The sequence below is a fragment of the Anolis carolinensis genome, chromosome 3 (assembly GCF_035594765.1).
Source record: "Anolis carolinensis isolate JA03-04 chromosome 3, rAnoCar3.1.pri, whole genome shotgun sequence".
NCBI lineage: Eukaryota > Metazoa > Chordata > Lepidosauria > Squamata > Dactyloidae > Anolis > Anolis carolinensis.
This window is the reverse complement of record NC_085843.1, coordinates 76,553,355-76,580,111: the sequence shown is the minus strand read 5'-3', so window position 1 is coordinate 76,580,111 and position 26,757 is coordinate 76,553,355. Positions and strand designations below refer to the sequence as shown.

The 26,757-nt window shown below is 39.1% G+C and overlaps 1 protein-coding gene across 1 annotated transcript; it reads left to right on the top strand.

The window, feature by feature from the left end:
• Positions 1-388: 388 nt before the first annotated feature.
• On the top strand, positions 389-8,006 carry kcne1 (potassium voltage-gated channel subfamily E regulatory subunit 1). The gene is made up of 2 exons (XM_016992477.2): positions 389-689; positions 6,749-8,006. The coding sequence occupies exon 2, from the start codon at positions 6,783-6,785 to the stop codon at positions 7,164-7,166; it is 384 nt and encodes a 127-aa protein (XP_016847966.1). The 5' UTR covers positions 389-689; positions 6,749-6,782; the 3' UTR covers positions 7,167-8,006.
• The last annotated feature ends 18,751 nt before the right edge of the window (positions 8,007-26,757 follow it).

Here is a 26,757-nt window from a genome sequence, read left to right as displayed (position 1 = left end):
CCAGAAAAAAATTTCGGAAGGGGTTTTGAAAATTTCGGGGGGGGGGGGTTGAACCCCTGACCTACCCGCCCCCCGGGTTCAGACCTGTCAATATCTGCTTGAGATCGTGCCTGGAGGGACTCTTAATGTTTTACGTCTCATAGATTTAGCATGGGGATTTGGTTAACCAGTTAAAATTCATGAGTAAACCAGGTTTTTGTATAACCTGAAAAATTTCGGGGGGAGGAGGGGTTGAACCCCTAACACACACACCCTCGCTACAGGCCTGCTCATATGTGTCCTGTGCCCCTAACCTCTATGGATATGGAATGCTCATTGTATTTTAGCATTTGAAAGTGAGGAAGGTAAATCAAGATCCCAGAACTGTTCAGTGTTGTAAAGTCAGGCAATTCCCATTGTGTGGGGCACGTGTCTGTACTTGTCTGCATTACTAGATAGCCTGGAAATCTGTGCCACCTTCCTCTATGTAAACCTTCCTTCCCGACAGCTCATAGGTTCCCTCCCCTGTGTTCTCAGAGCATAAGGCTGGCTACTTGTGCACACAGGAGAAGTCCCTCCCAGCCCAGGAGCCACAGTGTGATGCTGCTCCCTAACGCCCAGACTTCAGGCTTCTTCTCAGCCAAGCTCAGAGTGCGAGCCTGACTCACTCACTGCATCTGGGTTGCAGGCTCCCTCCTTCTCATTGCTTGGTGAGTTTGCATGTTTATTCCTGTTTGGTTGTCTGCCTTTTTCGTTAGAGGAGGTAAGCTCCTGCCATTGTGTAAAACTGATGTTGATCAGAAATGTACATTGTCCCCTTCTGTACCATTATACCTGGCACCAGATCAGATGCACTTGCCTGGCATCTGATCTGCTGCCTTTCTCTCTTTCTTTCTCTGCAGTTTTATCTTTTTTCTCATCTGAAGTGGAAACAGCAGGAAGGATGCTTGTTTAAAAAAATTGCAGTAGTTGTAACAACAAATGGATAGAAAGTTTTAAAAATGCGAACACAACTCAGAGTTACATACAGTTTTCACAACAGTGCAGATACTGATCACCATTTGCATGTTTTCTTGGTATGAAAGCAACCTTGCTAGAAGAACTTCTGCCACTATTAAAATTTACATAGGAATTAGAATGACACAAGCAAACGTTTCTTCCGAGTAATTTAAATCAGAGCAATAATTCCTCTCAAATTTATTCTAGGTCTGTTTCGAAGTAAACAATGTTTTAACAGAAGAAATTAATAAGGAAAATTAACATTAATAATAATTTTCTTCCAGCTTTAGAGATAGGCATATGCTTCTATATATCACTTGAGACAAAGGTACTTTTCATTTGCCATACTTTTTTATCATGTCAGAAGCGACTTGGGAGCATACTGCAAGTTGCTTCTGGAGTGAGAGAATTGGCCATCTGCAGAGACGTTGCACAGGGGACACCTGGATGTGTTACCATCCTGCTGAGATTTGCCAAACTGAAGATATGAGAATGGAAAAGAGAGGGAATATCACACTAAAATTCATTGTCATGACTTCAGGTTGCTGGAAAGCTGGTCCTTTCTATGAAGGTGGACTACTTTCACAAGTGTGTGCAACTTTGAAATAACAGTAGAATAGGATGTTACAATTATCAGTCCTTATTAAGTAGGAGTGATGATAGAGCAGCTAGTTAGATGTAAAAGCAGGATTGCTATTTCGTTAGCTGCTGATATAAACGCTACATATTCTAAGCTGATGTCAATAGTGTCCTTGAAATGGAAGAAAATGAACAATTGTTCCAATCATTCCTTCATGTCTCCACATTCTGCTCTTGAAGAGAAAATATTCATAATTTAATATAACTATAATAAAACTTCTGATAAAGTAAAATGCTGCATTTTTTCCAATATAATCTATGACTTAAATTGAAAAAATTAGATGCAAAGAGTATATGATGTGACCCTGACTCCTGAATTGAAAGGCACTTTAGTGTGTATAGGGAACAAATGTTGCAATTATTCAACCACATTACCTCAGCCCAGACAGATATTGACTAAAAGCCATTTTTCACACTATATACAGTAGAGTCTCACTTATCCAAGCTAAACAGGCTGGCAGAAGCTTGGATAAGCGAATATTTTGGATAATAAGGAGAGATTAAGGAAAAAGCTTATTAAACATCACATTAGGTTATGATTTTACAAATTAAGCACCAAAACATCATGTTATACAACAAATTTGACAGAAAAAGTAGTTCAATACGCAGTAATGCTATGTAGTAATTACTGTATTTACGAATTTAGCACCAAAATATCATGATGTATTGAAAACATTGACTACAAAAATGCGTTGAATAATCCAGAACATGGATAAGCGAGTGTTGGATAAGTGAGACTCTACTGTAATAGCCAAACAAAGCTCTCCATTATTACACTTCTCACTCTATCTGAAATATGCATCCTTTTCCATCTTTAGATTTACAACAATAGAGGCTAGAGTTGACACAATTTCAAGGCCAACAATGAAAAATGTATGTCCCCATAGATAGTGGGACTGCAGCTGCCATCAGTCCCACCAATGATATTCTGACTGATGGGAGTTGCAGCCCAGCAACATCTAAAGAGCCAAATATTCTCTACCTCCGTTTTAAATGACAAGGAACATAATTACAGTCTCATTTTGTCACAACTCCTTCTCCCCCTGAGGATAAAAGGTCTGGTCCAGATTTCTGGAAATTTGACCCTTTCAATAGTCTCACACTTTTGAACAATCGAAGGCTGAATAAAATTATTGAACCTGAAAAACTCATGGTGCAGAGATAGATGAGATCCATCGGGAGAGGCAATACTGAGCTTGATTGCAAATGTTTATCGCATCATTCTCAAACCTTTCTGCAAAAGTTGCACAGTTCTGTTTAATTTTGTTGGTTTATTCTCATGTGGGAGACATTTTTACAAGATCAGGATACTTACGATCTCATTGGATGAGGGCGAAATCGCTAGCATGCACCAGTTCACCTTTTCCTTTATGACGGAGCGCGGCAGCTCTCATTGCATGACACACTGCAACTTCCCCATGCCCCAGATGGGTACCGTTGTAATCGCCACAATTTGTGGCAATTCCAGCTGCACATGTGAAGAGGTCCCTAGATTCAGCAGCATTTCTAGGGTTTGTGTCATGCACATGGATCTTCCCTCATTCCAGCCCACACCACAATTTTATAGCTAAAAAAACAAGGAAGGTTGACAAAATCTGTGACTATTAAAAATATAGCAGCAATGAAAACAACAGCATGTGCTTGTAGCACATTCAGATAAACCCAGCCTCATTGCAACTGGGTAATAATGATAGCTCTGAGCAGAGTGAAAACATATTAGAAGGTTCAAAAAAGCAAACTAGCATTTACTTTTAGTGTTGTAGGTATGTTGATACAGTACACGTAAACTATATACAAAAATGTTTTTGCATTTATATCTAACTACAGTGGTGTTTTTTTAAATCAAAAAATAATAAATTTCAGTCGAAACGCTGCACAAAATGTTGTTTTAGTGTCACTCCCTCTGATAGTGTCACCTGGAGCACACTTAGTGCACTCCCTTAGTGACATCACAACTTACAGACAAAAGAAGAAATGCATGGGGAAGCAATAATGGACATATAATATGAATACTAAAGATCTCTTGGGAGCATTTGAAAGGTTCCAAGGTAAATAAAAATAAAAATCCCTCTCTGTTTCTTGGAAAACTTACCTTGGTGCATGATGTCAGTCTGCTGTGTGGCAGTACCTCATATCTTTGATTCCCCCCACCCCCCTCCTAATTTTCAGAGGTAGAAGGCATGCAAGATGTTTATCATGGAAAATTTCAGTTCACAGAGTTTCCAAATGGCCCATAAAAACATCTTGAAGGCTTGTAAATATTTGGTTTGAATGGTTGCAAGGCATGTACTCATCCAGAGATGCTTTGCAATATTAATCATCTGATGCTTTAAATCAGAAGTTGCCAACACATGATCCATGGGCCACATGCAGTCCCATAGCCACTTTCAGTGTGTATTTGTGCCACAATTGCTGTAGCAGGAAAAGCTCTCACAAGGAAACAAGATTTATGGAGTCAACATGCTGCATTTTAAAAGGAAAATCACACCCCTGAGAGCCTTGTATAAAAAAAATCCTTGTATAGTATGACCTGTGAGCATATCTTTACAGATTAAAAGTGGGGATTTTGTCAAAAAAGTGGAGATCTAGCAAAGGCAGGGAGGACAGGGTGATTTCTAAACTGCCCAATGTGATTTTGATCAGCGGAGGAGGCCCTGCTCTCAGTCCCACCCCGTCACAAGTGCGGCTGGTGGGAACGAGAGAAGGGGCTTTCTCCATGATTGTCCCCCACCTTTGGAACTCCCCCCTAAAGAAATAAAAAATGGCCACCATCCTCTTCTCCTTTAAGAAACAGTTAAAGATACATCTATGCACCTTAGCGTACGGAGAGGAGGAGGATTAACATAATTGTCACCGCATAGCATCTATGGTCTAAGTGAAAACACTACAAATATGAACATTTTCTGCAACATGGTCATTTAATTCGGTCCAGGTATACGCTCTCTCTGTGCAATAATATTTTTACTGAGTGTCATGTTTAAATTTATTGTTTTTTCTCATTTGGAATTTTTGTATAATGAGTATGTTATTGTCATCTTATATTTTTTAATGCTTTTATTTATAGTTATAGTGATACAATAAAAGAGGAGAGTCGCATGTGATTACAAAGTAGAATAATACAAAGGGGACAAAGTTAAATTGTCATCTTATATTTTTGATATTAAGTGAAGAAGTTGTGGCATTGATTGTTTGCTGTTTATATGTATGTTAACCACACTGAGTCCCTCTGGGGAGAGAGGGTGGTCTAGAAATAAAGGTTATTATTATTATTATTATTATTATTATTATTATTATTATTATTATTATTTTCCAAAAGATATCAATTCCCAAATGAAATCTGAGATCCTCAGAATTTAGACCAGATCACCATAAAAATTTCAAATATGATCAGTGGAACTGCTAAGATTGGCCAATATCCAATGGTGCCATTTCATGAGCACAAATAACACTGTATTTCAGAAACATCTAGTTTCACATTGTGCTCAAGGGTAGAATAAGATACTTTAGTTTCCAGTTTCCAGTCATACAATCAGTTATAAAAGCCATAGTACAAAGGAGCGCAGTTCCGTGTGGGCAAATACCCATTTCCGTTATAGACATATCCTTCTGAATACCTTCAAAATACCGTCTTCCCTCTCTGTTTAACTGTCAAAATAATGACAGAATTCAAACAGAAGGAAAGAAGGCAATTGAGAGAAGCCTGGAGTTCCTGAGGCTCCTTCTACACAGGTGTATAAAATTCATGTTGAACTTGATTATATGACCCAGTTCAAAGCAGATATTGTGGATAATCTGCCTTTATGTTCTGGGTTATATGACTGTGTGGAAGAGCCTTAAGAGAAGCATAGTCTTCATAAGAGAAGCATAGTCTTCTAAAGCCTTTTGGAAACTGAATAAGCTGTCTTCAAAATTTCTGTCCTGGAATGCATTGATAATTTACATTTCTTCAGTTCCTACATTTCCTTACATACTAATCAGAAATTAATACTTTTTAAAAACATGCACACATACACAACCCCTGCGCCTCTAATTTGTTAAGCAATGGTAAAAAGAAAAAAAAAACTGGGTGACTGGAACAGAATGAAGATAACACTTGGCCGACTATGACAACTCTGTCTGTTTTCTACAACAAAAATGGTCCTAAGCTCACTGATTTCACCACACAAATATTGTAATAGATTGTGATTTTATTATTTATTATTTAAACTGTTATGTTTATTCATATCATGATCTGATCACCATGCTCAATATATCCCATATGCATGGGGGTATTTGGATAACGATACAAAAGGTTTGTTAGGGTAGACCCTCTCCCGCTCAGACTCAGCCCCCCCCCCCCCCCCCCCCGGAAACAAAATCCCAGCCCCTCTCGAAACAAAATCCTGGCTACGGGCCTGTATTCTGGTGAGGCATTGGATCATGCTGGCTGAGGACTCTCAGTGCTTCTCCTTAAACTGCAAGTCCCTGGTTTCTATAGGACAGAACCATGGGAGTTAGAGTGAAGCTATAGAACTACAACTGTGTAGTGTGAATGAACCTCTATTCTTCAGAGGCTAATGGGTGAATGCTATTTAGTGACACACCTATCCCTAAAAAAAAAGGTGGGCAAGAGAACAGAGGGTATACTGGTCCAATTGGATAAGAGTTCATGAGACCATCCACTGACCATGAGCAACTCACACTCAGTTAAATAGGATAGTAATGGAAAACCTCCTCTAAATAAATCATACCAAGAAAACCCAATTATAGAGTCAACTTGAAGACAAATAGGTGCTGGTCCTGATGCCTCGGGATAAAAATAATTACTGGTAGCTCACAACAGACACTCTAACAAGCAATGCTATAAGATACAGATCTAGCCATTAGTATATATGCATAGTATTTCAGTTTTTAAAATTCTACAATATTAAAGGGATTTTGTTTAGCAGTTTAGGTGATTTCATTAAAATTAAATTAAAATGTAATTATTATTATCATTAAGATAAATAAACATTTATATGATATTTATATGCATATCCATCAATTCAAAACATCTAATTCTAGAATAGAAATCAATGTGATAATTATTTAAATATAACTGTTTCTATGTTTTGTTTTTTTAACTTTTCTCTCATACAACTCCATACATCAGAATTAAGAGACGCTGTGATATTCCTGATAGAACAATGGCAGTGCCGTCCAACAATACAGCACTGAAGTTGCTACTTTCAAAACTGCTGGAAGACTTTGTAGCTAAAACAAACCACCCCATGCCTGCACCAGTCAAAGCAACCAGTGACCACTTGGAAGTTGTGTTCATACTCTTGTTGTTTTGCTTCTTTGGCTTCTTCACATTTGGAGTCATGCTAAGCTATATCCGCTCCAAAAAGCTTGAACATTCACATGATCCGTACAATGTGTACATTGCCACAGACAGTTGGGGCAAGAAAGATAAAGCTAACTTGCAAGCCAAAGTGGTGGAAAACTATAAGACGTGTTGTGTATTGAAAAACCAGCACGCAGTGGAGCAACCAATCAGTCACCTTCCAGAAGTAACATCTTCACAGTAAATTAATTTTGCAGCCATCATGCTGGATCTTCAGAACGTTCCAAAAGAGAGAGAGAGAGAAAAGATCTTCGACTATCGTTATCAAAAGGAAAATGACAGGACACTAGTAGTCATTATGTACTCCCTGAATGCATGATCATCCATGTAGGTTGGAGATGATGAGAGTTATAGTCCAAGACATCTGGAGGGCACCAGCTGAAGAGGTGCCCTAGCTTAATGAAGGAAATGTACTTACCGGCATAATGAAGGTTTGCCTCCAATGTATTGTGAACAATTGTTCTGTAACATTACTACTATTTCTAGCTAGAGTGTCAACTAGCATCTACTGCCATAGACATCTGTAAGATAAATTCTGCCATGGTTTCTTCCAAAGAAATTGGGGGAAAATATAAACTGAACCTCACTTTGCAGACTTATTCTTAATAACAATGAGAAATCACAGTGATAGCAGTCAATTGCTCCATTGAACTTAACAGACCAGAGGTGTTTGTTTTGATCTCACATAGTTTAGGTATCTTAATCTAACCAACTGTAAACAAGGATAAAGGAAGACCAAGTCAGCTTAATGCAATGCTGGTCACATAATTTCCTTGTATACAAGAAGTCATCTAAGTTTGCTAGACTTTAACCACTTTAAATTGATGGTTTGGTTGATATTTTCTTTATGATTAGTAAGGAAGGAATCATGAATGCCTATGCAGCTTCAAAGCAGGTTTCATGGAATGCAAAAGTAGAAAACACAGGCATATCTCTATATAGTCAGTTAATACTGTGAAGGGGCATAATATTACTGTGAAGGATCATAATAAATACACTGTAGAACAAGTGAAAGCATGTGTTAAAATATGTGTGAGAATTGTATTTGTGTGTGTATTTTCTTTCCTATTATTTATGCTTTACTGTTTTGTTCCTATTGTTCCGAAAACATCTTTGTCATACAGTTTAACATCTCTTCAAAGTTTATGGCCAGAATCCTGTTGGAGAGGGTCACCAAAGGTCCGCCATATGTTGAAAATGACTTGAAGGCACAGTACAACAATAAAACACCATCGTTGGAAATGCACTATACAATAACAAAGCACTGGTGCTATTCAGTGACACTCCCTTTGATCTAATGATTTCAATGCAGTATACAACAATAATAAGGATCTCATGCAAATTATTGAAGTTTTGCATCCTAGTTCTATGGTATCCTATTTATTAGCTTAGGGTTGTGATCTTCAAAAGGCACTGTATTTGAAATTAAAAGCTAGATATGACTGTGTTAAATCTGCTACAGAAATCATGTGGTCCACACCCATTACAATCAATGACAAATTTTCTATGAAATCCATAGACTGTAAATTGCACCAAAAAGCACTTTAAAACAAATCCTGCCAGTTACTTTCAGACATCACACACTAATTCCTACTATTCGTTCGCACAGTTCTTTCTGTGAAACACTGGAGTTTTTCTTTAGTATTAATTATTTCTATTTTAAGTGTCTATAATTTCTAGTTGCAATAAAATGTCTTTATTTTAAACTACTGATTCTTTTTTTAAACAAATAATGGAAATCTGTCACTTGTACAATATCCTCTATTGAGGAATACTAACTGAGCTCATTTTTAAGGAAGCGATAAGGGAATATATCAAAAAGATTACAAATTAACCAGAAAAAAGATGGTTAAATCATTGTTTGTCTCTTTAACAGCACAAATCAACAGGTAAATGTTTTCATGATATGAAGCTAAATATTTCCAAATTGCATATTAAATTGTGGAGCATGGCCGGTTAAACATTGGCACTCCTACATAAACCATAAGACCAGGTTGTATACCTTCTGAATATAGTTCTTCCTTAACGGTGTGTGAATTTTCTTTATAAATATTAATAAAAACATTGATCACAGAAGTGTGGCATCTTTGCTCTATGTATACAATTCTCCATCACAACAATGCTATCTTGGTTATTGTCTCTTAATTTCTCATTCAACTTTACTCAGTATGGAAGTCAGTTTGCCAAGAGAATGAACCTTTAGGTATATTTCTGAAATGCTTTTTTAAATTTCCTGATTCCTTCTTCAACACTTACAGCAAATCAACAGTTAGATGGTGTCTTCTCCATATTAGAAAAAACCCACTTCCAAGGAGTTCAGTATATGGCTTCCTCCTACAATGGCCATTTGAGATGTGCTCATGGTGTGCATGCAGGGCCGTAGCCAGAAAAAAATTTCGGGAAGGGTTTTGAAAATTTCGGGGGGGATTGAACCCCTAGCACATACCCCTCCCCGCTACAAACCTGTCAATATCTGCTTGAGATAGTGCCTGGAGGGACTCTTAATGTTTTGCATCTCATAGACTTAGCATGGGGATTTGGTTAACCAGTTAAAATTCATGAGTAAACGAGATTTTTTTTATAACTTGAAAAATTTCGGGGAGGGGGGTGAACCCCTAACCCCCCCCCTCGCTACAGGCCTGTGTGCATGCCAATGTCATGCATATGTAAGAGATGTTAGAGCAGTGGTTCTCCATCTGTGGGTCCCCAGGTGTTTTGGCGTACAACTCCCAGAAATCCCAGCCAGTTTACCAGCTGTTAGGATTTCTGGGAGTTGAAGGCCAAAACATCTGGGGATCCACAGGTTGAGAACCAGTGTGCTACAGCTTGGAAAATTATTTAACAGCTATTCAACGTATGATTCATGGCAATGCACACAAACATAACACACACCCAATCTCCTGTGACTTGTTGCTGATTACATATTTTGTATGTATGCTCCCTGATACAACACTTTGTACTTTTATTTCATTGGGGTAGGGAGATTCCAATTCAAATAAATGAGATTATAGCTTAAACATTTGAAAACTGCCCCATGGAAATATTTTAGCTCTCTATAATTTGTTGTTGCTTATTCATTCAGTCGTGTTCAAACTCTTCATGACCTCATGGACCAGTTCAGGCCATAGCTCCCTGTCGGCCGTGGCCACCCCCAGTTCCTTCAAGGTCAACCCAGTCACTTCAAGGATACCATCCATCCATCTTGCCCTTGGTCAGCCTCTCTTCCTTTTCCCTTCCATCTTCCCCAGCATCATGATCTTTTCCAAGCTTTCCTGTCGTCTGATGATGTGGCCAAAGTACTTCAGCTTTGCCTCTAATATCCTTCCCTCCAGTGAGCAGTCGGGCATTATTTCCTGGAGGATGGACTGGATGGATATTCTTGCAGTCCAAGGCACTCTCAGGATTTTCCTCCAACACCACAGTTCAAAATCATCTATCTTCCTTTGCTCAGCCTTCCTTATGGTCCAGCTCTTGCATCCATAGGTTACTATGGGGGCTCTCTATAATATTCATTGTAAATGCTACTTGTTACTCACAAACATGACAATTTTATAATGCATGTTATTTGCAAAAAAACAAAACAAAACAACCCAGAATGTATATCTATGGAACCCTGCAAATTGTCGAACAACAGCAAAAGATCCTGATTCATAAATAATTCTAAACACTTAACCAAATTTATAAGATTCAGATTCCACAGAACAGAGCCATGACAGTTGAACAGGGATTGAATTGTTACAATAGTGTAGTATAGGTTCATTAAAAGAAACAGATTCTGGCAATGATTAAAGAAGCAGAAGGAACAAGTTGTGTTGCTCATTTTTATCCTCCCACCATAATTCCAATGATTTTGTAACCCTCCTTATTATCCTGATAACTTGTTATTCTGCCCAGGGCTCTGTGTTTGCCTCTTGATGATGAGAATGAGGATTGGGACAAGGATAAAATGGACAGTTGAATCCTGGAAAAAGGGCAACTGTAGACCATTAACAGGATCTTAGCCATTCAATCTTCTCACAGTTTTTGTGAATAACAACAAAATAATTTAAATAAGTAATACATATGAAATATCAGCTAATACATAATATATATTTGCAAGACTGGTGTATTCAAAGTTAAATGAATGAATATCCTTCCTCTGAAAATATAAAATGTAGTGTACATGTGAGATATACAAACACGAATTTCTCCACGTTGTGGAGTTAGTTTTGCACGGGCACCATCTAGTGGTTACATGAGGGAATAAGAGCAAATGCATGCTGTGAAGTTCTCTGGATCAACAACAAAATGTATCATCTCTGGTAACAGGAAATGAAGCATAGGATGTGGATGACATTGCTTCTTGAAACGGAAACCTTAAAGACATAGTGAACCTTTCATACTTACATTATGAGAACATTCATTACTGTTCAAGTATGCATTGAGCTTGTAGAACATGTTATTATAGCAGGGTAAAAGAATCAAATATTTCTGCAAAAGGTTAACTGTGGCTATGCATTGCTTTTAGAGTTAAACCTTGCCAGTTAATGCTAACATCTAGAATTACACATATGATCAGATAGTGAAATTGGAAAGAGTCATTCAATCAGTTATGGATCTTTTGATTGTTACAAACAATACTTGGATAACTATGATAATGCTACTAATACTACATGCCAATGAGAATTAATATGTGTGTATTTAGTGAACACTATATTATTCATAATGTTATGTGAGAAAATGGATAGGTAATACATAATTTAATATGTCGCATCAGGACAGTTGGAAGGAGCCCCAGTGGCGCAATGGGTTAAATGCTTGTGCTGGCAGGTTGGTGGTTGAAATCCGGGGAGCAGGGTGAGCTCCCATCTTTCAGCTCCAGCTTCCCATGCGGGTACATGAGAGAAGCCTCCCACAGGATGGTAAAACATCCAGGCATCCCCTGGGCAATGTCCTTGCAGATGGCCAATTCTCTCACACCAGAAGTGACTTGCAATTTCTCAAGTCACCCCTGACATGAAAAAAGGACAGTAGGGGGAGTAAAAGCTAATTAGCATTTCTAAATCCATAATAGAGCAATAAAAAAACAATTTAAGACTACCAAATAAAATACCATCTTCCCAGCTTAGCAAGGCCAAACTAATCATCTCATCTGGTTTTAAAATGTCCCAGTTACTCTCTTCTCCCGCTTTCTCTTTTTGTCATCAACTTGCTTCAGTTGCTGCAAAAATCTACTTTTACACTTCAATTCAAAGTGCAAAAGCAATTTATTTAACACGGAGGAAGGTGATACAGGTTTTGGGATATAATCTGTGCAATTTAAGATGTGACAGCATTTTTATAAAGTGGAAAGCGTTGTGTTTTGCAGAGTGTGTGTGTAGATTACTGAGAGCATAGGCATTAGCTAGTAATTGGCATAAATATTAACCTAACTTAAATGCTAATCAAGCTGGCCAATTGCAACATTCACACTAGCCTCAAACAGACAAGAGCTCTTTCTCCCACCCCTGGAGATATATAAAACCCACTTACCTAGCTTCCAACAGACCTCACAACCTCTGAGGATGCCTGCCATAGGCATATACCTACCATGCTGCTAGGTATAGTAGTGTCCAAGGATAGTATCTCCCTTCCATGACTGCATGTTCCTCCACAAATAGATTAGGACACCCCAATATTATTTAAGATAAAGAGCTGGATCATCATGATGATGGTGGTATTATTTGTTCTATTATGTATAAAGGTAGAGTCACTAGCTAAGAAAATGCAGAAGATATAAAAGAGTAGCTCTTATGAATTTATGTACTTGCAGTGTAATATAATGAATGTATGATGTTTTACATGCAAAATAAGATAATGAAAGTAATGTGCCTAGACAATTGAAAAGTCCCTAAGGGGAGTGAGTATGTTTGCATATTTATGACTGTGCAATAAACAGCCTAACAAGGTGTTTATTTGTTCTTGCACTTAAAAGATTGTTAAAATGGAGTGTTGATGTTAGCTCTGCCTGTTTGGAAACACAGTAAATCAGAAAGTGCTAAAAGAGACATTCAAACAGATTAGCTGAAAAAGAAGCAAGGAATTATTGATTTCTGCAATCTAAAGTAATGGAGTGGGAAACTGCATGTGTTTCACAGGGAAGGAGTGGGTAGAGCCTTGACCTTCCCACTAGACTCAGGCAAAAGTAATCTCCTGCAGCCTGATTTAGCTTGTATTTTCTGCCACATTAATAACTTTTGCCATCTTGAGCACTTGCTTGGCCACCTGTGTGCTAACATCTTAGGGAGAAGCAGACATAAATGAAGGTTCCACAAAGTAAAACAACTTCAGAAAGTTATTTCCAACTTTAGAAACATGCAAGCAAAAATATACTCAGTTTTACAGGGGAGACTAGCCATACATGAGATGAACATAATTAACCAATTATGACATTCACAGGCCAGAACATTTCAATGGCTGTTTTCTTGCCACAGATGAAATCATTCTCTTGCTAATGAGTAAGGCTTTTCAACATCCTTGAATCACGCATAAAGAAGAGATAGCATGGCTATCTTAAACATTACATCTTTGCAAAATACCTTCTCAGAAACTCCTTGCAAACACATCATCAGTTGATACATATTGGTATAACCTCCAAATGATTACACTTATATTTTCTTTATTATTGTTGTCAACCTTCAATTATTTCTGACTTATGGCAACGCTAAGGTGAACCATAAGGTGAAACTCTGATGTCCAATGCTCAAATTACTACACTATACGGTCTTTCTTTATAGTGCTATGGCAGTGGTGGTAAACCTGTGGCAAGCATGCCAGAAGGAGGACAGCACCCTCTCTCCTGGCTTGGGAGCTGTTTGCCTGGCCTCTCTCACTCTCTTGCTTGCCACGTCTGCTCACCCCGATCCCCCTGTTTGCCCATTTACCTGCCCCTTTTGCTTGCTTGCCTGCCCCCCGCTCACTGCCTGCCAACCCCCGTTTGCTTGTTCACCCGCTTGCCCACTCCCTTGTTTGCCTGCCACTCACTGCCAGCCTGCTCGCCCACTCACTCACTTGCCACCCCTGCTCACTCACTCACTTGCCTGACCCTTGCTCTCCGCCTCTCCACTCGCCACCACCCCACCACCCATTCACCAAATACAATGCTGATAACACCCTACTCTATCTCCCTGTGGTATATTAATCAAGGAAGGCTGCATACATTTTGACCTAGTGTGCAGATAAAGTGATGGTTGAGTTTTACCTCTACTACATTAACCGCCCAAGAGTTCCAATTATTGAACTGTGGCAAGATATAATTAATGGACATTTAAAATGACATCAATATCTGTTTTAATCTTTGTTTTTACCTGATTCAAAATATGCAAATCGACAGATTTGACTAGGCAAGCCCAGACTTAACTTTACTCCAAACCAGGAAACCATTTGTCAATCAAATTACATGCTTGAATCCATTTTCCAGCTGAGTAAATATGAAGGCAAATGTTTAGTTAAGGATCCTCAACTTGGAATTAACAAAGGTTGTGTCATAATTATTGTTAGCCTAAATATGTATTGTGTCATATTTATTGTTAGCCTGCTGGAATTTCTGTTTCAGGAGAAAGGTGGGATAAAAATAAAGCTAGTAACTAATAAAATAAATGTTGCACTAGACAGATTCCATGTACATCTTATGCTCTGAAGGCAGAAAATAGTTTAACTTGGTCCCCAACCAATAACCATGCTGGCTGGAAGATTGTGTGTACAGGGATGAAGTACACTATGCTCAGAGAACACCAATCATACTGATGACCGTCACCCCGGCTTTCAAATTGATTTGAAAACGCAGCGGAGAGTTCCGTGGATCGCTCACCAAAGGAACGGAACGGGACCGCAGCAGACTATTATTAAGAGATCTTTTTTATTTCACTTTCCCCTTCCCTGAACTATGTAACAAAACCCCCCAATAAAAGTAGCATTTATTTTAACAATAACACTCTCTATCTGGTTATTTTGTATCTTTCTCTGACTCCTTCCTTTGCATGCAATTTCTCTCTCTCTCCCGTCCCTTTAACTCCGGCTGAGGTTTCTCCGCCATAGATTAATATGGCGGACGATACAAATCGGCTCATATCTCTATCAAAATTACCCCTAGAACGCTCCTCTTTTAGTCCTAACCCTTTCTAAGGCTCCTGACTCGAAGACAACCAGCGGAACCGGAATCGGTCCAGTTTTCGGCACCTCAACAGCTGATTGTCAAACGGGACCGACCGCTTCCTTCCAGCCTTATCCCGGACTTTCCTCTCCCCGCGACTCGCGGAATGGTTTTAAGAGATCCCTAGCCCCTTTCTGTGAACTGGGGATGGGGGGATCGCTCTCTCGCTGGGGAAACATAGTTCTCCAAGAACCCTCACCCTCTCTACAGCTGCCAGGGGGTGCCCGGACGGGTGCCCTCCACGTTTCATTCATACTTTCATAATTTTATGAAGGAGAAGAACACTCTTCCCCAGACCTACCCCTGGACTTATGAAATCCTATACCTCCAAAGACTGCAACCCACATGTGCCTCTTCCCCATGCCATCTCTACGAATTCCTCCCATCACAGATGAACTCTTTTTCCTCATGTATCCATGAATTTGCATATTCTATGTACCTGGACACCCTCATGACCCACTGTTGTATGAATTTCTAATCGTTGGGCTAACTTCATGAATTGTGAAATCATGCTGCTTGAACTCCACTCCTATGACTTTCCATATTGGGTTCCCCAGATGTTGTAAACCTCATTCTTATCAAATGTTTTCAATTGTTTATATCATCCATGGTTCCCCTTTGTGCAATGTAACCCCCCCCCCTCTATGGATTCTCCCTTTCCTCCTTGAAATCTACCTATCTGCCTATATGTATTTATACTCTTTGGGATCCCCGGAAAATATGTGTTTTTCCCAGCTGGGTTTATGTTCCAACTTTATTTTAATTTTCATTTTATCCCATATAATTGTCAAATCATGGAATCAAATGGGAAATATTATGACCCCAACGTGAACCCTAGCCCCCATGACCCAGACCTCCCTTCCCAAAAACAAAAGGATAATCTGCCACAGTTTAATCCAATCTCATTCCGATCGCATGGACAATATAGGGCTTGAGTCACCAAATTCCTAAAGGTGATTCGACCCCAAGGCAAACATTGTCATATCCCAGGCCAGGACGCCTCAGGAAGGCACCCTGGGGGGGCCTGTCAATGACGGCTCATCACCACCCTTCTTTACTTCCCGTCTGACACCCCAAAGACATATCTAAAATCTGTGAACGTGACAGGACCCCGGACATCCTTGATGGGTGCCATTAATTCCTTTAGAAATCGGCCGGGCCAGGATTAATCTGATATTTCCTGTCCGGTCACCTCATTGTTTCAATAGCTCCCGCCTCCTCCTCTCTGATTGGCCCGAGTGGGGACAAAAAGCGGCTCCCCATTGGGCCAGCAAGGCAAGGCGGGAAACGAAAGCCCGCCTCGTTCAACCTCCCAGCCTATCCGCGATCAGATGGGCGGGGAAGCGGGGCGGGAAATTCAAAGGGCTGTCAGACCAAAACATTGTATAAATATGGCTTTATTTGAAACATATGTTATGCTAGTAGATTGAATGATCGCTATTAGCGTCCTTTTCAGCTGAATTGCTCAATAAAGACTCCTTGGCGGATTTTCCTTCACCCTTGGCGGACCTTCTTCATTTCAGGCTTCAGGTTGTATTGCAGCTTATATTCTCCTTTTGGCTTCGCCAAGGTCCGTTCCCTCAGGACCGGATCGGGTCTCTCCTTAAGGGCCCGATCCCCTAAAACGCGGTCGACAACAATACTAAGACGTTTTACTGGATAGAAATACAGCACAACTTTATTTAATTACAACTGTAGACAGGGTTGGTGTGAACATGGGTCTAAATCCAGGCATTAAGCAACTAGTTGTTGATTGATGACCCCAAATCTTCATACCACAGACAGAGTCCTTGACAATGCATGTGAGGGACCAGCTGTACCACTTCCCAGTGTTGCTCAGCCATCAGGGTCAAGGTAAGCCTGCATCCCATTAGGTAAGGCTGCGCAACACCTCCTGAGTACTCCATATATACACTACCAATGCCTGAGAGAGAATGGTTGCCTGATCCTGAATCCATGACCCATGACCCATGACCCAAACAGGAAACATGCATGATGTCACACAAAATATAGGAAGAAGAGATGACATGTGGAACAAACTGCTTGGAAGCCAGCACAACAACCCAGTATGTCCTTGACCATCTAGCTGAAGTGAAAACCCTCAATCTGGATTCAAATGGCATCCAACCACGCTGTGCTTTCACCATGCCCTGCAACCATGGTCGTCCAGTTAGCCAGTTCAAAAAAGTAATTTTTCAAGCTCTAGCAGTTTAAATGTTTGTACCAGTGACACTAATGAGCAATTTATTTTATATCTTTTGGACTAAATAAAACTTTCAAGCAGTATAAGAAGAGAGACGTTAAATCTTTGACTTTCATTGATTTATCATTATTATTATTATTATTATTATTATTATTATTATTATTATTATTATTATATTATGACACAGCAAACAAGATAGATATGCTGGATTTCATATCACAAAATCACAAGTTGAACACTTCCCAAGTGTCTAGGACTGTGTGATGTATTTTCGGATGATGCATGCAGATCCCAGTAGGGTGGCCTTTTGCAGTTGGCAGGTGCCACATTGACGTGGTGGGTCCAATGATGACTGAGGGCTGTGCTGGCGGTAGTGTAACTACCGGCAGGTCCAACCAAGCCAGAGAGGCCTCAGCTGAGGAGTGGAACCAAGAGCACCTAACCCATTAGCATTATGGAGAATCAAACCAAAACGAAGTCTATACTGGCTCAGTCGTCACCCAGGAAACAAAGGACCGCGGTGGATGCTGCACATCCATCGACAAGTGAGCTACGGAATCAAAATACAAATGAACAGTCACAGAAGCGGCAAAAATATACAATGCCAGAAAACTGCACAATTATTATTATTATTATTATTATTATTATTATTATTATTATTATTATTTACACCCCACTTTTTCTCTCCACAATGGATATTTAAAACGACATATGCAAGGATGAATACAGTACTTACCTTTGTTCCTGTTGGGGGAGAAGACAAAGATTTCTCTGCGTATTTTAGCACCCAAAGGACTCATCACTTTATGAAATTCCTTCCCATTTAAAGAATATTTGGAAATCTATTATTAAATTTAAGAATTATGAAATGAATTGCATACAAGCACTAATTCTGCTGTGATTGACTCTGATAAAAATTATATTATGAAATCATAAGAAAGAATTTATCAGTAAAAGTCAGACAATATTTTATTTTCTGGTTGATTACTTCAATTTGTCCATTGGTTCTTATGACAATCATGGATTTTTACTGCTATACATTTTATATTAGTTTACAGTAAAGCCTAATTTTAAGAAAGAAGATGGCAGCCTGGTTTATGGCATGAGACCTGACTGGATGACCCAGTTGGTCCTTCTGTAGTAACACTTTCCCTGCATGGGTACATGGTGATGCAGCAGGGCAGAGAGGTAGAATAGGTGGAGTCACAATGATTCACCATTCTTGCCAGGTATTGCAGTTGATTTATACCAATGGGATTTATTTACTGTTGAGAAACAGAGACTGGTGCCACTGCTTATCCACTAGGGTGTGAGATTCAATAGAGAAATGGTGGCAGATGGATTTAGATGTGGTTAATGACCTCATCACATGGGGCTTGGGAAATGTCCTGGGATGCTTCCCTGCCAGTCCAGCAATGGATGGACCTACTGTTAATGTGGGATTTGTGTATTGATAGTGTTTAAATGAAATTTGTGTCATTTAAAACTATCTTGAAAATGCTGTGATTTTACACAAAAAAGAAGCCCAATATACAGAGGTAAATTTCCATAAGAAAGGATGAAAGTACTTATGTGCCAAGGTGACAAACCAGATTAATCTACATATTTAAAAGTATTGAATCATAGGTCCTATATCTAAGAAAATATGGTTACGTTGGAATGTTAAGGTTAAGTTAAGCTCTATGTGCATAGAATCAAACTAACCTGAAAAAAGGTCTACCAGGCATGTATGATGACTTGCCAAATACCTGACATGTCCTAGTTTGAACCAAAGAAGCAGGAAAAATAGAATGTTTGCTAAACAGTCCTTCCTGGGCGACTATGCAGGGATAGAGCAAGCTTCACCTGGGGATGTGATACTCAACATTGTGGTCTGTTGAACAGTGTCAGTGCGCCAGCTGTTGGATTGTTTCTCTGTGGTGAACATCCAGGAGACAAAGAAAGAGTTTTAGTTAATTGGACAAATGAGCCCCCAGATGGCGTAGTGGACTAAGTGACTTGAAGGTTGGGTTGCTGACCTGAAAGCTGCCAGGTTCGAATCCCACCTGGGGAGAGTGTGGATGAGCTCCCTCTATCAGCTCCAGCTCCATGCGGGGACATGAGAGAAGCCTCCCACAAGGATGGTAAAAACATCAAAACATCTGGGCGTCCCCTGGGCAATGTCCTTGCAGACGGCCAATTCTCTCACTCCAGAAGCAACTCCGGTTGCTCCTGACACGAAAAAAAAATTGGACAAATATTGTGCTGGTACCTGGCACATTGGGGTGGAGGTGGGGAAGGGAGAGGAGAGAGAGAAAACTGCTGGATTTCCTGATCAGATAGCTAAAGAAACACTGAGGTAGGCTTCCTAGGTGGAAAATCTACTGTGCAAGCTGCCTTAGTTTTATTCACACAGTGACCTAAATCTTGAATTGAAAACAAGAGCATGTCTATTCCCATCTTTCCATGTATTCATCTATATTTCCTTATAATACTGAGGAGGAAACCAGGAAGTGGAAAGCATTGGATTTCTTACCATATTGTCAATCAATCAGTCTTCATATATTACTATTAATTGTTCTAGTATCCATCCCACATGTCATACCAGCATGTGACAGGGATACTCGTGTCTAATGCACCATTAATTCTAATGCGCACTTCAATTTTCAAAACCCTAAAAGCAAAAAAAAAAAAAAAAGCTTTGCTGCCAAATGTAGTGTGCAGCAACAAAAATGCATTATTTGTAATTTGGCCAAAAAAGGTGCACATTGCAGTTGCTGCCTGTTTAAAATTCCTTCTTTAGAACACCAAAGCTTTCAGCAATGGAAAAGGAAACCTTGGGGTTTATCTATGCTGTAGATTGAATCCACTTTAACTACCCTGGTTCAATGGTATGAAATCATATAGTTTTACAAGATGTTAAGCCTTCTCTGCCAAAGAATGCTGGTGCCTCACCAAACTACAAATCCCAAGATTGCATATCATTGAGCCATGGCTATTAAATGAGAGATGACCTCCCTCAAATAGGAGCTCCAGGTGCTCCTGAAGCAGCTTCCCCTTTGGCTTTGGCTCAGCACTAAGATTACCATATGACATGAATCAAACGTGCACCCTAATTTTGGCAAGGTCATTTATCCGAAAAAGTTAGCATTAGATTTGAGTAAATAGGGTATTTACTTTCTTTATTGTTGCTGTATTTTTTGCAAGACTTGCACCCAAAGAGTTTAAAAATGCAAACTCTTCACCTCCACTCCTCCTGCTTCTTCTGTTCTTCTCCTTCTCCCCATCTTCCTCCTCCCCCATAAACAGTGCAGGTATTTTGAAATATATTATCATAACTGCTTCAACTACCACCATCTATGTTTGTTGCTTCACCTTCAAATAACCAAGTTATTTCTTGCTTATTTCAGTGACATGCTGGAAGAGCTGGCCCTGTCTAGAATCTGGAAGAAAACTAATGGCTTTTGGGCAAATTAAGGTATAACAGGGATATATTTCAATAGTAGTTTAATAAGTAGTCCATGTATCATATTCTACTTAGTTTTAAAACATACATGGGTTTTGACATTTTGGGCTGTACAACATTTTCTTATCTGTCTTGAGGTTTTCTCTCCATATCTGCAAAGAAATGAAAAGTCATGCAACACAGTACTTTTGAAATATTTCAGTGAGACAAATTGCTTTTTTAAATACTAGAAAACAGCTTTAACTTTTAGTCTGTTTGACATTTATGCATGGAATGGGGGCATATTGTCACTTGGCACAGAAAAGCAATCCAGACCTATTCCTAGTGTGAACAGCTACAGAAATTTTTCTGTGCTAATATCCTAGGATCTCTTCCAATTCAACAAGTCTATGATTTTTTGTTTCTCTGTCTCTGAGGAAGTAATATTTTTGAACATTTCTTCTTCTGTTAAAGTGAATGGAAGCTATTTGTGTGGCAAGCGTTTCTGCATGGCTATCATACTGAACAATAAGATTTTTGTTGCTGTTTTTAACTGTCATGAATTTTTACTTAGAGCGACCCTATGAATGAGAGACCTCCAAGTTACCATATCAAGAGACCTACTTGGGGCTTGCAAAATCAGGGCTATGGCTTCTATGACAGAGTCTACCACCTGTAATGGGGCTTCCTCTTTTCCTACTGGGGTCTTCCTTTATAGTTTGCCGAGCTTCATTGTCTTTTCTAGTGAGTCCTGTCTTCTCATGATATGTCAAAACACAACAGTCTTCATTTAGTTGTCTTGGCTTCTAGGGAGAGTTGAGGCTTGGTTTGCTCTTATATCCATTCATCTTCTGAGCAGTCGAAGTTTCTGTAGAACTCTTCTCCTGCACCACATTTCAATCAGTTGATTTTCTTCCTATCTGCTTTCTTCATGATCCAGTTTTCACAACCATACACAGTAATGAGAAATATGGAAACTGCCCCAATTGTCCTTAGATGTTCACTTCCTGAGAAAAACCCTGTGTAATCATCTAACTGAAAATGTCCCATTCCTGTCTTCTTTAGCTTATTCACTTCAAGTATTGCAATAGTGATAGGTTCTATTTCTTGTTTTACAGTGCTTAGCTTCCACTGATTCATACTTATCACATTCCATGTTTTATAATATATAGAGTTTTTCACCTCAGAGCACATGATCAGCTAAATGTCCTTCTGATATATCCCTTTAGCCCCCAACACAAAAAATGATAGTTTTGATTGCAAACCTAACACTGCACATTTTAAAATCTGTGATGCAAAGAGCCGCTACTCTTGGAGATAAAACTTCAATTTCATGTTAGTTAAACTGGCTGTCAAGAACACATCTATAGTACAATTACAGAGCCATAATTGTTGGTCTTACTTGGTCTCACATGTAGTTAGGCTCCTAATTTCATATATTTACTCTCTTAATCTCTATGAAAAATGGAAGAATTTTTAAATAAACTAATCTATCATTATCTGGACTGCAATTTTATTTGATTAAGCATTAAAAGTTTTGGTGTGCAAAGAAGCAGGCAGTTGAAAGAGCAATCTTACCTCCATTTCAATTATAGTTTCATTATTCCAAATGCCCCTGGGCATATTTTAAAAATTTGGTCTTATGCCAGAATATGAGATATGAGGTGTGAAGATAAGCATGACAGATTTAAGCTGATCAATTATTGTTATCTGGCATACCTCATTATCATATATACATGAACCTAATAATTAATGGAGTGACCAATGAGCTCATAAACAACAATTACTAAGACCTGTTTAAATCGCTCAGCAAAACAATGATTTCTTAGTCAGCAGTTCTACCACTTGTAAAAACCTAGTCTGCTGAAGAGGAAATATATGTTTGTTTCTTTATAGCTCACCAATTTCCTTTTAACAACCTTTAATGATCTTTGTTAAGAGCTGCACTTGTCACTGGATCGCTACGCTAGAACGTTTTTCATTTCTTTTGTATTTGTTCTCTCTCTCATAGACAATATATGTTTGTCTATGTGGGAGAACACAGTGTATCTGAAGAAGTGGATTGTAATTCCCAAACCTTATGCTGAGGTAAACTGGTCAGACTTAAAGTACAGTAACACTTATTTTTCCTTCCCCTTTTATATATTTCTTTGTCCTTTATTAACTCTTCAGTCAGCTTCTCAAAGGAGAGCCAGATGTTTCTAATGGAAACCACATGTTATCCTGTCAATCAGTGATGGGAATTCTGTGGCCCACCAGATGTTGGATTGCAACTCACAGCATTTCTCAGCTTTAGTTATGGTGGCTACAAGGTTGCTGGGCCTTGCAATAAAACATCTGAGGAAGGCATGTGATTTCCATCCAGACCTCACTCCTGTGGAGTATTTTGGCTGAACCTGTAGAACGTCAGATATATTAAACTTTGTGCAAGCTGACTTATGTCCATCCCATGTTAACTGTTGCTGCTTCTAACCAACCAAATGGACTGCTTTAATGTTTCAAGAAACAAGACTTCTGTTCTTCCATTATGTTACCATAGAATGGTAATATTTAACTTTGCAGATGTTTTGGATGTTAGCCCCCAGAAGCTCCAACCAGCATGGCTAATGGTATTGCCTGAAAAGCAAAGTACAAGGTGGCAAGGAGATGTAATTATATGTCTCTTGGGTCGGCAAGGCCTGTTGATGTTATACTCAATCTTGGGCTGGCATTTTGTGATAACATGGTCAGAATATCCTTACATCTTACATTCCATTTAAAATGTTAAAGCGTGAGATAATCAAAACGAGGGATCTCTGAAGAGACCTGGGTGACTTGCACCCTTCAAGCCAAACATGGCAAACCATCTTCTGGTTTTTCCTCCCTGCCCAGCATGTTTAGGAAGAGAAGAAGTAGGCATCTAAAGGATCACTACATCTGGCCGGCTTAAGAGAGTCACATGGTAGAACTCTAACATCTGGGAATCAAGAAGAAATGTTCTCCTCTAGAAATTTCAGAGTGTGTATGCGCTTTCAAGTAATTTATTAACTCATGGCCTCCCCATGAATTTCACAGGGTTTTCTTAGGCAAGGGAATTGAGAAGAAATTCAGAGGTGGGTTTGCCAGTTCTTTCCTTTGAAATATAGGTGGTGTTTTTATACTTGTTGATGTTCTCCCATCCAAATTCTAGCCAGAGCTGACTTTCCAAGTTCAGATGGAATCTGGTGCCTTTAAGAAATGTCACTATCTCTCAAGAAATCTTTGGCACTCTTCCTATGCCACAAATGTTTCCCTATGTATATGTTCTGCGATATCAATCCCAAATATCTGAATTCTTTTTAATGTCTGGATTTTAGATCATAGTTTTTTCTTCTTCTTTAACTGGACTAAGTCAAGATAATTAAAGTATCTTCTGCAGATTTTGCAAAATTTTAGGTAACAGAATCAAGCAGTACCTTAGGCTGACCTTCCAATGTAGAAGTGGGTAGAGAATACATCTCTGTTGTAAATAGTGTTCCATCGTTGTTGCAGATTTCTGGAATGAGTATTGCCAGCAATTTCTTGTTACAGGTTGAGTGTATAGAATGGAAAGAAGACTTGACATCTAGACCTAGGGTTGGTCCTAACATTAGGCCTCAGGTAGCAGATTCTGGGGAAATATGAGTAGTAATCAAAAACCACTTGAACCTCCTTCCTCATCCATTTCCTTTACTTGTAGGTATGTGTGCCACAGAAAGCATTTTAAATGAACAGTTGTACATCTAAATGGACACCAAATCCTACAAACCCAGTGGAGACAAATAGATACATATAATTTCATAATTGTATCAGGAACACAAATTTTGATTAGATACTACACTGACGAAGTCTAGGCTGTAATGACTGAGATCCAACAAACTATGAATTCATGCTTACAGAATTATGAGGCAATTGCACAACATTGCCCTGTTGATGAATTGCAACATTGCACAACATTGTAATGAACATAAATAAGCATCAGCATGCAACTATGAGAACTGCACATGTGTATACATGCACAACACACAGCCATGCAGAATGCTTGAACATGTGCAATGGCATCTATGCATGATGCCCCCACATAATAATTCAATTTCTATAACTTGAACTATTTATGGCAATTCCACATTATACAAAAATGCCTAACTGCTTCTGTAGGGGAGCTTACACATGCATAAGACACCAACAGGATTCAAACCAATGTGTGTAAATTTTTCAGTGCCTCTTTATTTACTTCCTGTTTTATAAAATCACTTTTGCCTTTATCAAACACACAATGCTGAAACAGGATTCAACTGCCAGCCCAGTTGTCTGCGGTAGATGACATGCAGCAGGGCACCATTTTGTCATTTGCCTCAGGCACCAAATCATTTGGGCTGATCCTGTCTGGTTCCATGTGGCTGATTCAGTTCAGGAATGTAGAAAGCAGCTTAATATAGTATTGGTTTCCCAATTTATTTATTTAAAGACATTGTGCTCACATTGTTGGGAGGCTTCCAACAAATTATAAACAAAGTAAAGAATTAACAATGCTATAATTCACAGCATAGCAGTTAGACATTGCCTGGGAGCAAGGGTTCAGTCAATTAAAAAGACCTCCCAGTCTGACAGGTCAGAATAGAACAAAAACTTCTTGGTTTGGCAGTGTAAAAACACAGGAATGGTGAGAACTTTTCTAGAGATCTCAGAAGACAGGACACTGAATTATGATGCAAACTTGGCACTTGGTTGGAAGAAAATACTTTGGGGACTGGAACTCCCAAAGTCTCTGAGACTTTGGACCTCATCACACTGAGGTCCTGAAGCCAGGCAACAGTGAGAGGGTTCATCAGGCAGCATGGCAAATCCATGAGGCAGTGTGGGGAAATTGTTGCCCCGTGCCCCGCATCGCTGCTTTTCCCCATCACACAGGTGAAAGTATAGCCGCCCGGTTTCCCCTGTTCTATCTAATGATTTTTTGGACAGCGTCCTAGGATGTGGGCAGGATGGTTCCTTTCTAGAGCCCCATCGGAAGTAGCCTTGCATCATATCATGGGCTCCATCAGGATCTGTTGAGAAAGTGTCCTGAAAGCATCCTAGGATGCTTCTTGAAGATAATGTGATGAGGTCCTAAAACTGCCAAAAGTCGGGGAGTTGTATTTCAAATGTTAACATTTCCAAGTCTTTCTGGGGTCGGCTAAATTGACTGCACTGATAAGAGCTTCAGAATAGGAGAAGCTAATAATATTACTTTTACTCTGTTCAAGTCAAATAATATGTCATATTAAATTTGTATTTAACTTAATATGCTTAGCACTGCCCATGTCTTTCTTCTTCAAATCCAAAACCAGAGGGGGTTTCAGGTAACACTTTTTGTTCTCAACTAGGAATTTTTCTTCTCAAGGGGCAAATTTTGGTGGAAAAATAGTTCAAAGAGAAAAAGGAAAAAGCCCTCTCCTCTATCCTCCAGTATTCCAGTCAAGAGTTATGCACCCTCCATAGATTTTTTGCACTTTAAAAGAACTGGCTAATTTTATGCACATACATATTTTTAAGTTTTTAATGTAACATGTAGTTTGCCTCTAGGGTTAGAAATGTATACAGTTCAAATGTTTTTACTTTTTGGTCTGTAGCTCTCAGAATATCCCAGTCAGTATTGCTAGTAGCCATACCACAGGATTTAGGGATTTATAATATTTTTAAAAGGCTTTTACAAGATTGTTTATACTTCATATGTTATTTGAGTGATTATACTGCTTCTGTTTATGTGATTGTCTTAGTCAATTGTTATGGGGGGGGGTTGTATTTTTATAGCATTTTATAGTGTTTTCGGTGTTTTTTTGTACAATGTTTTATGCTGATTTTATATTGGAAACCGCCCTGAGTCCCTTTGGGAGAGAGGGAGGTATACAAAAAAACTTTTACTTACTTACTTACTTACTTCAGATTGCTAAAGCATCTACAGAAATAAGCAGGATTAATGTCACCAACTATAGTGTTGT

Excerpts from the sequence above, each read along its gene's own strand:
- kcne1 (XM_016992477.2), top strand. The coding sequence starts at position 6,783 with ATGGCAGTGCCGTCCAACAATACAGCACTGAAGTTGCTACTTTCAAAA.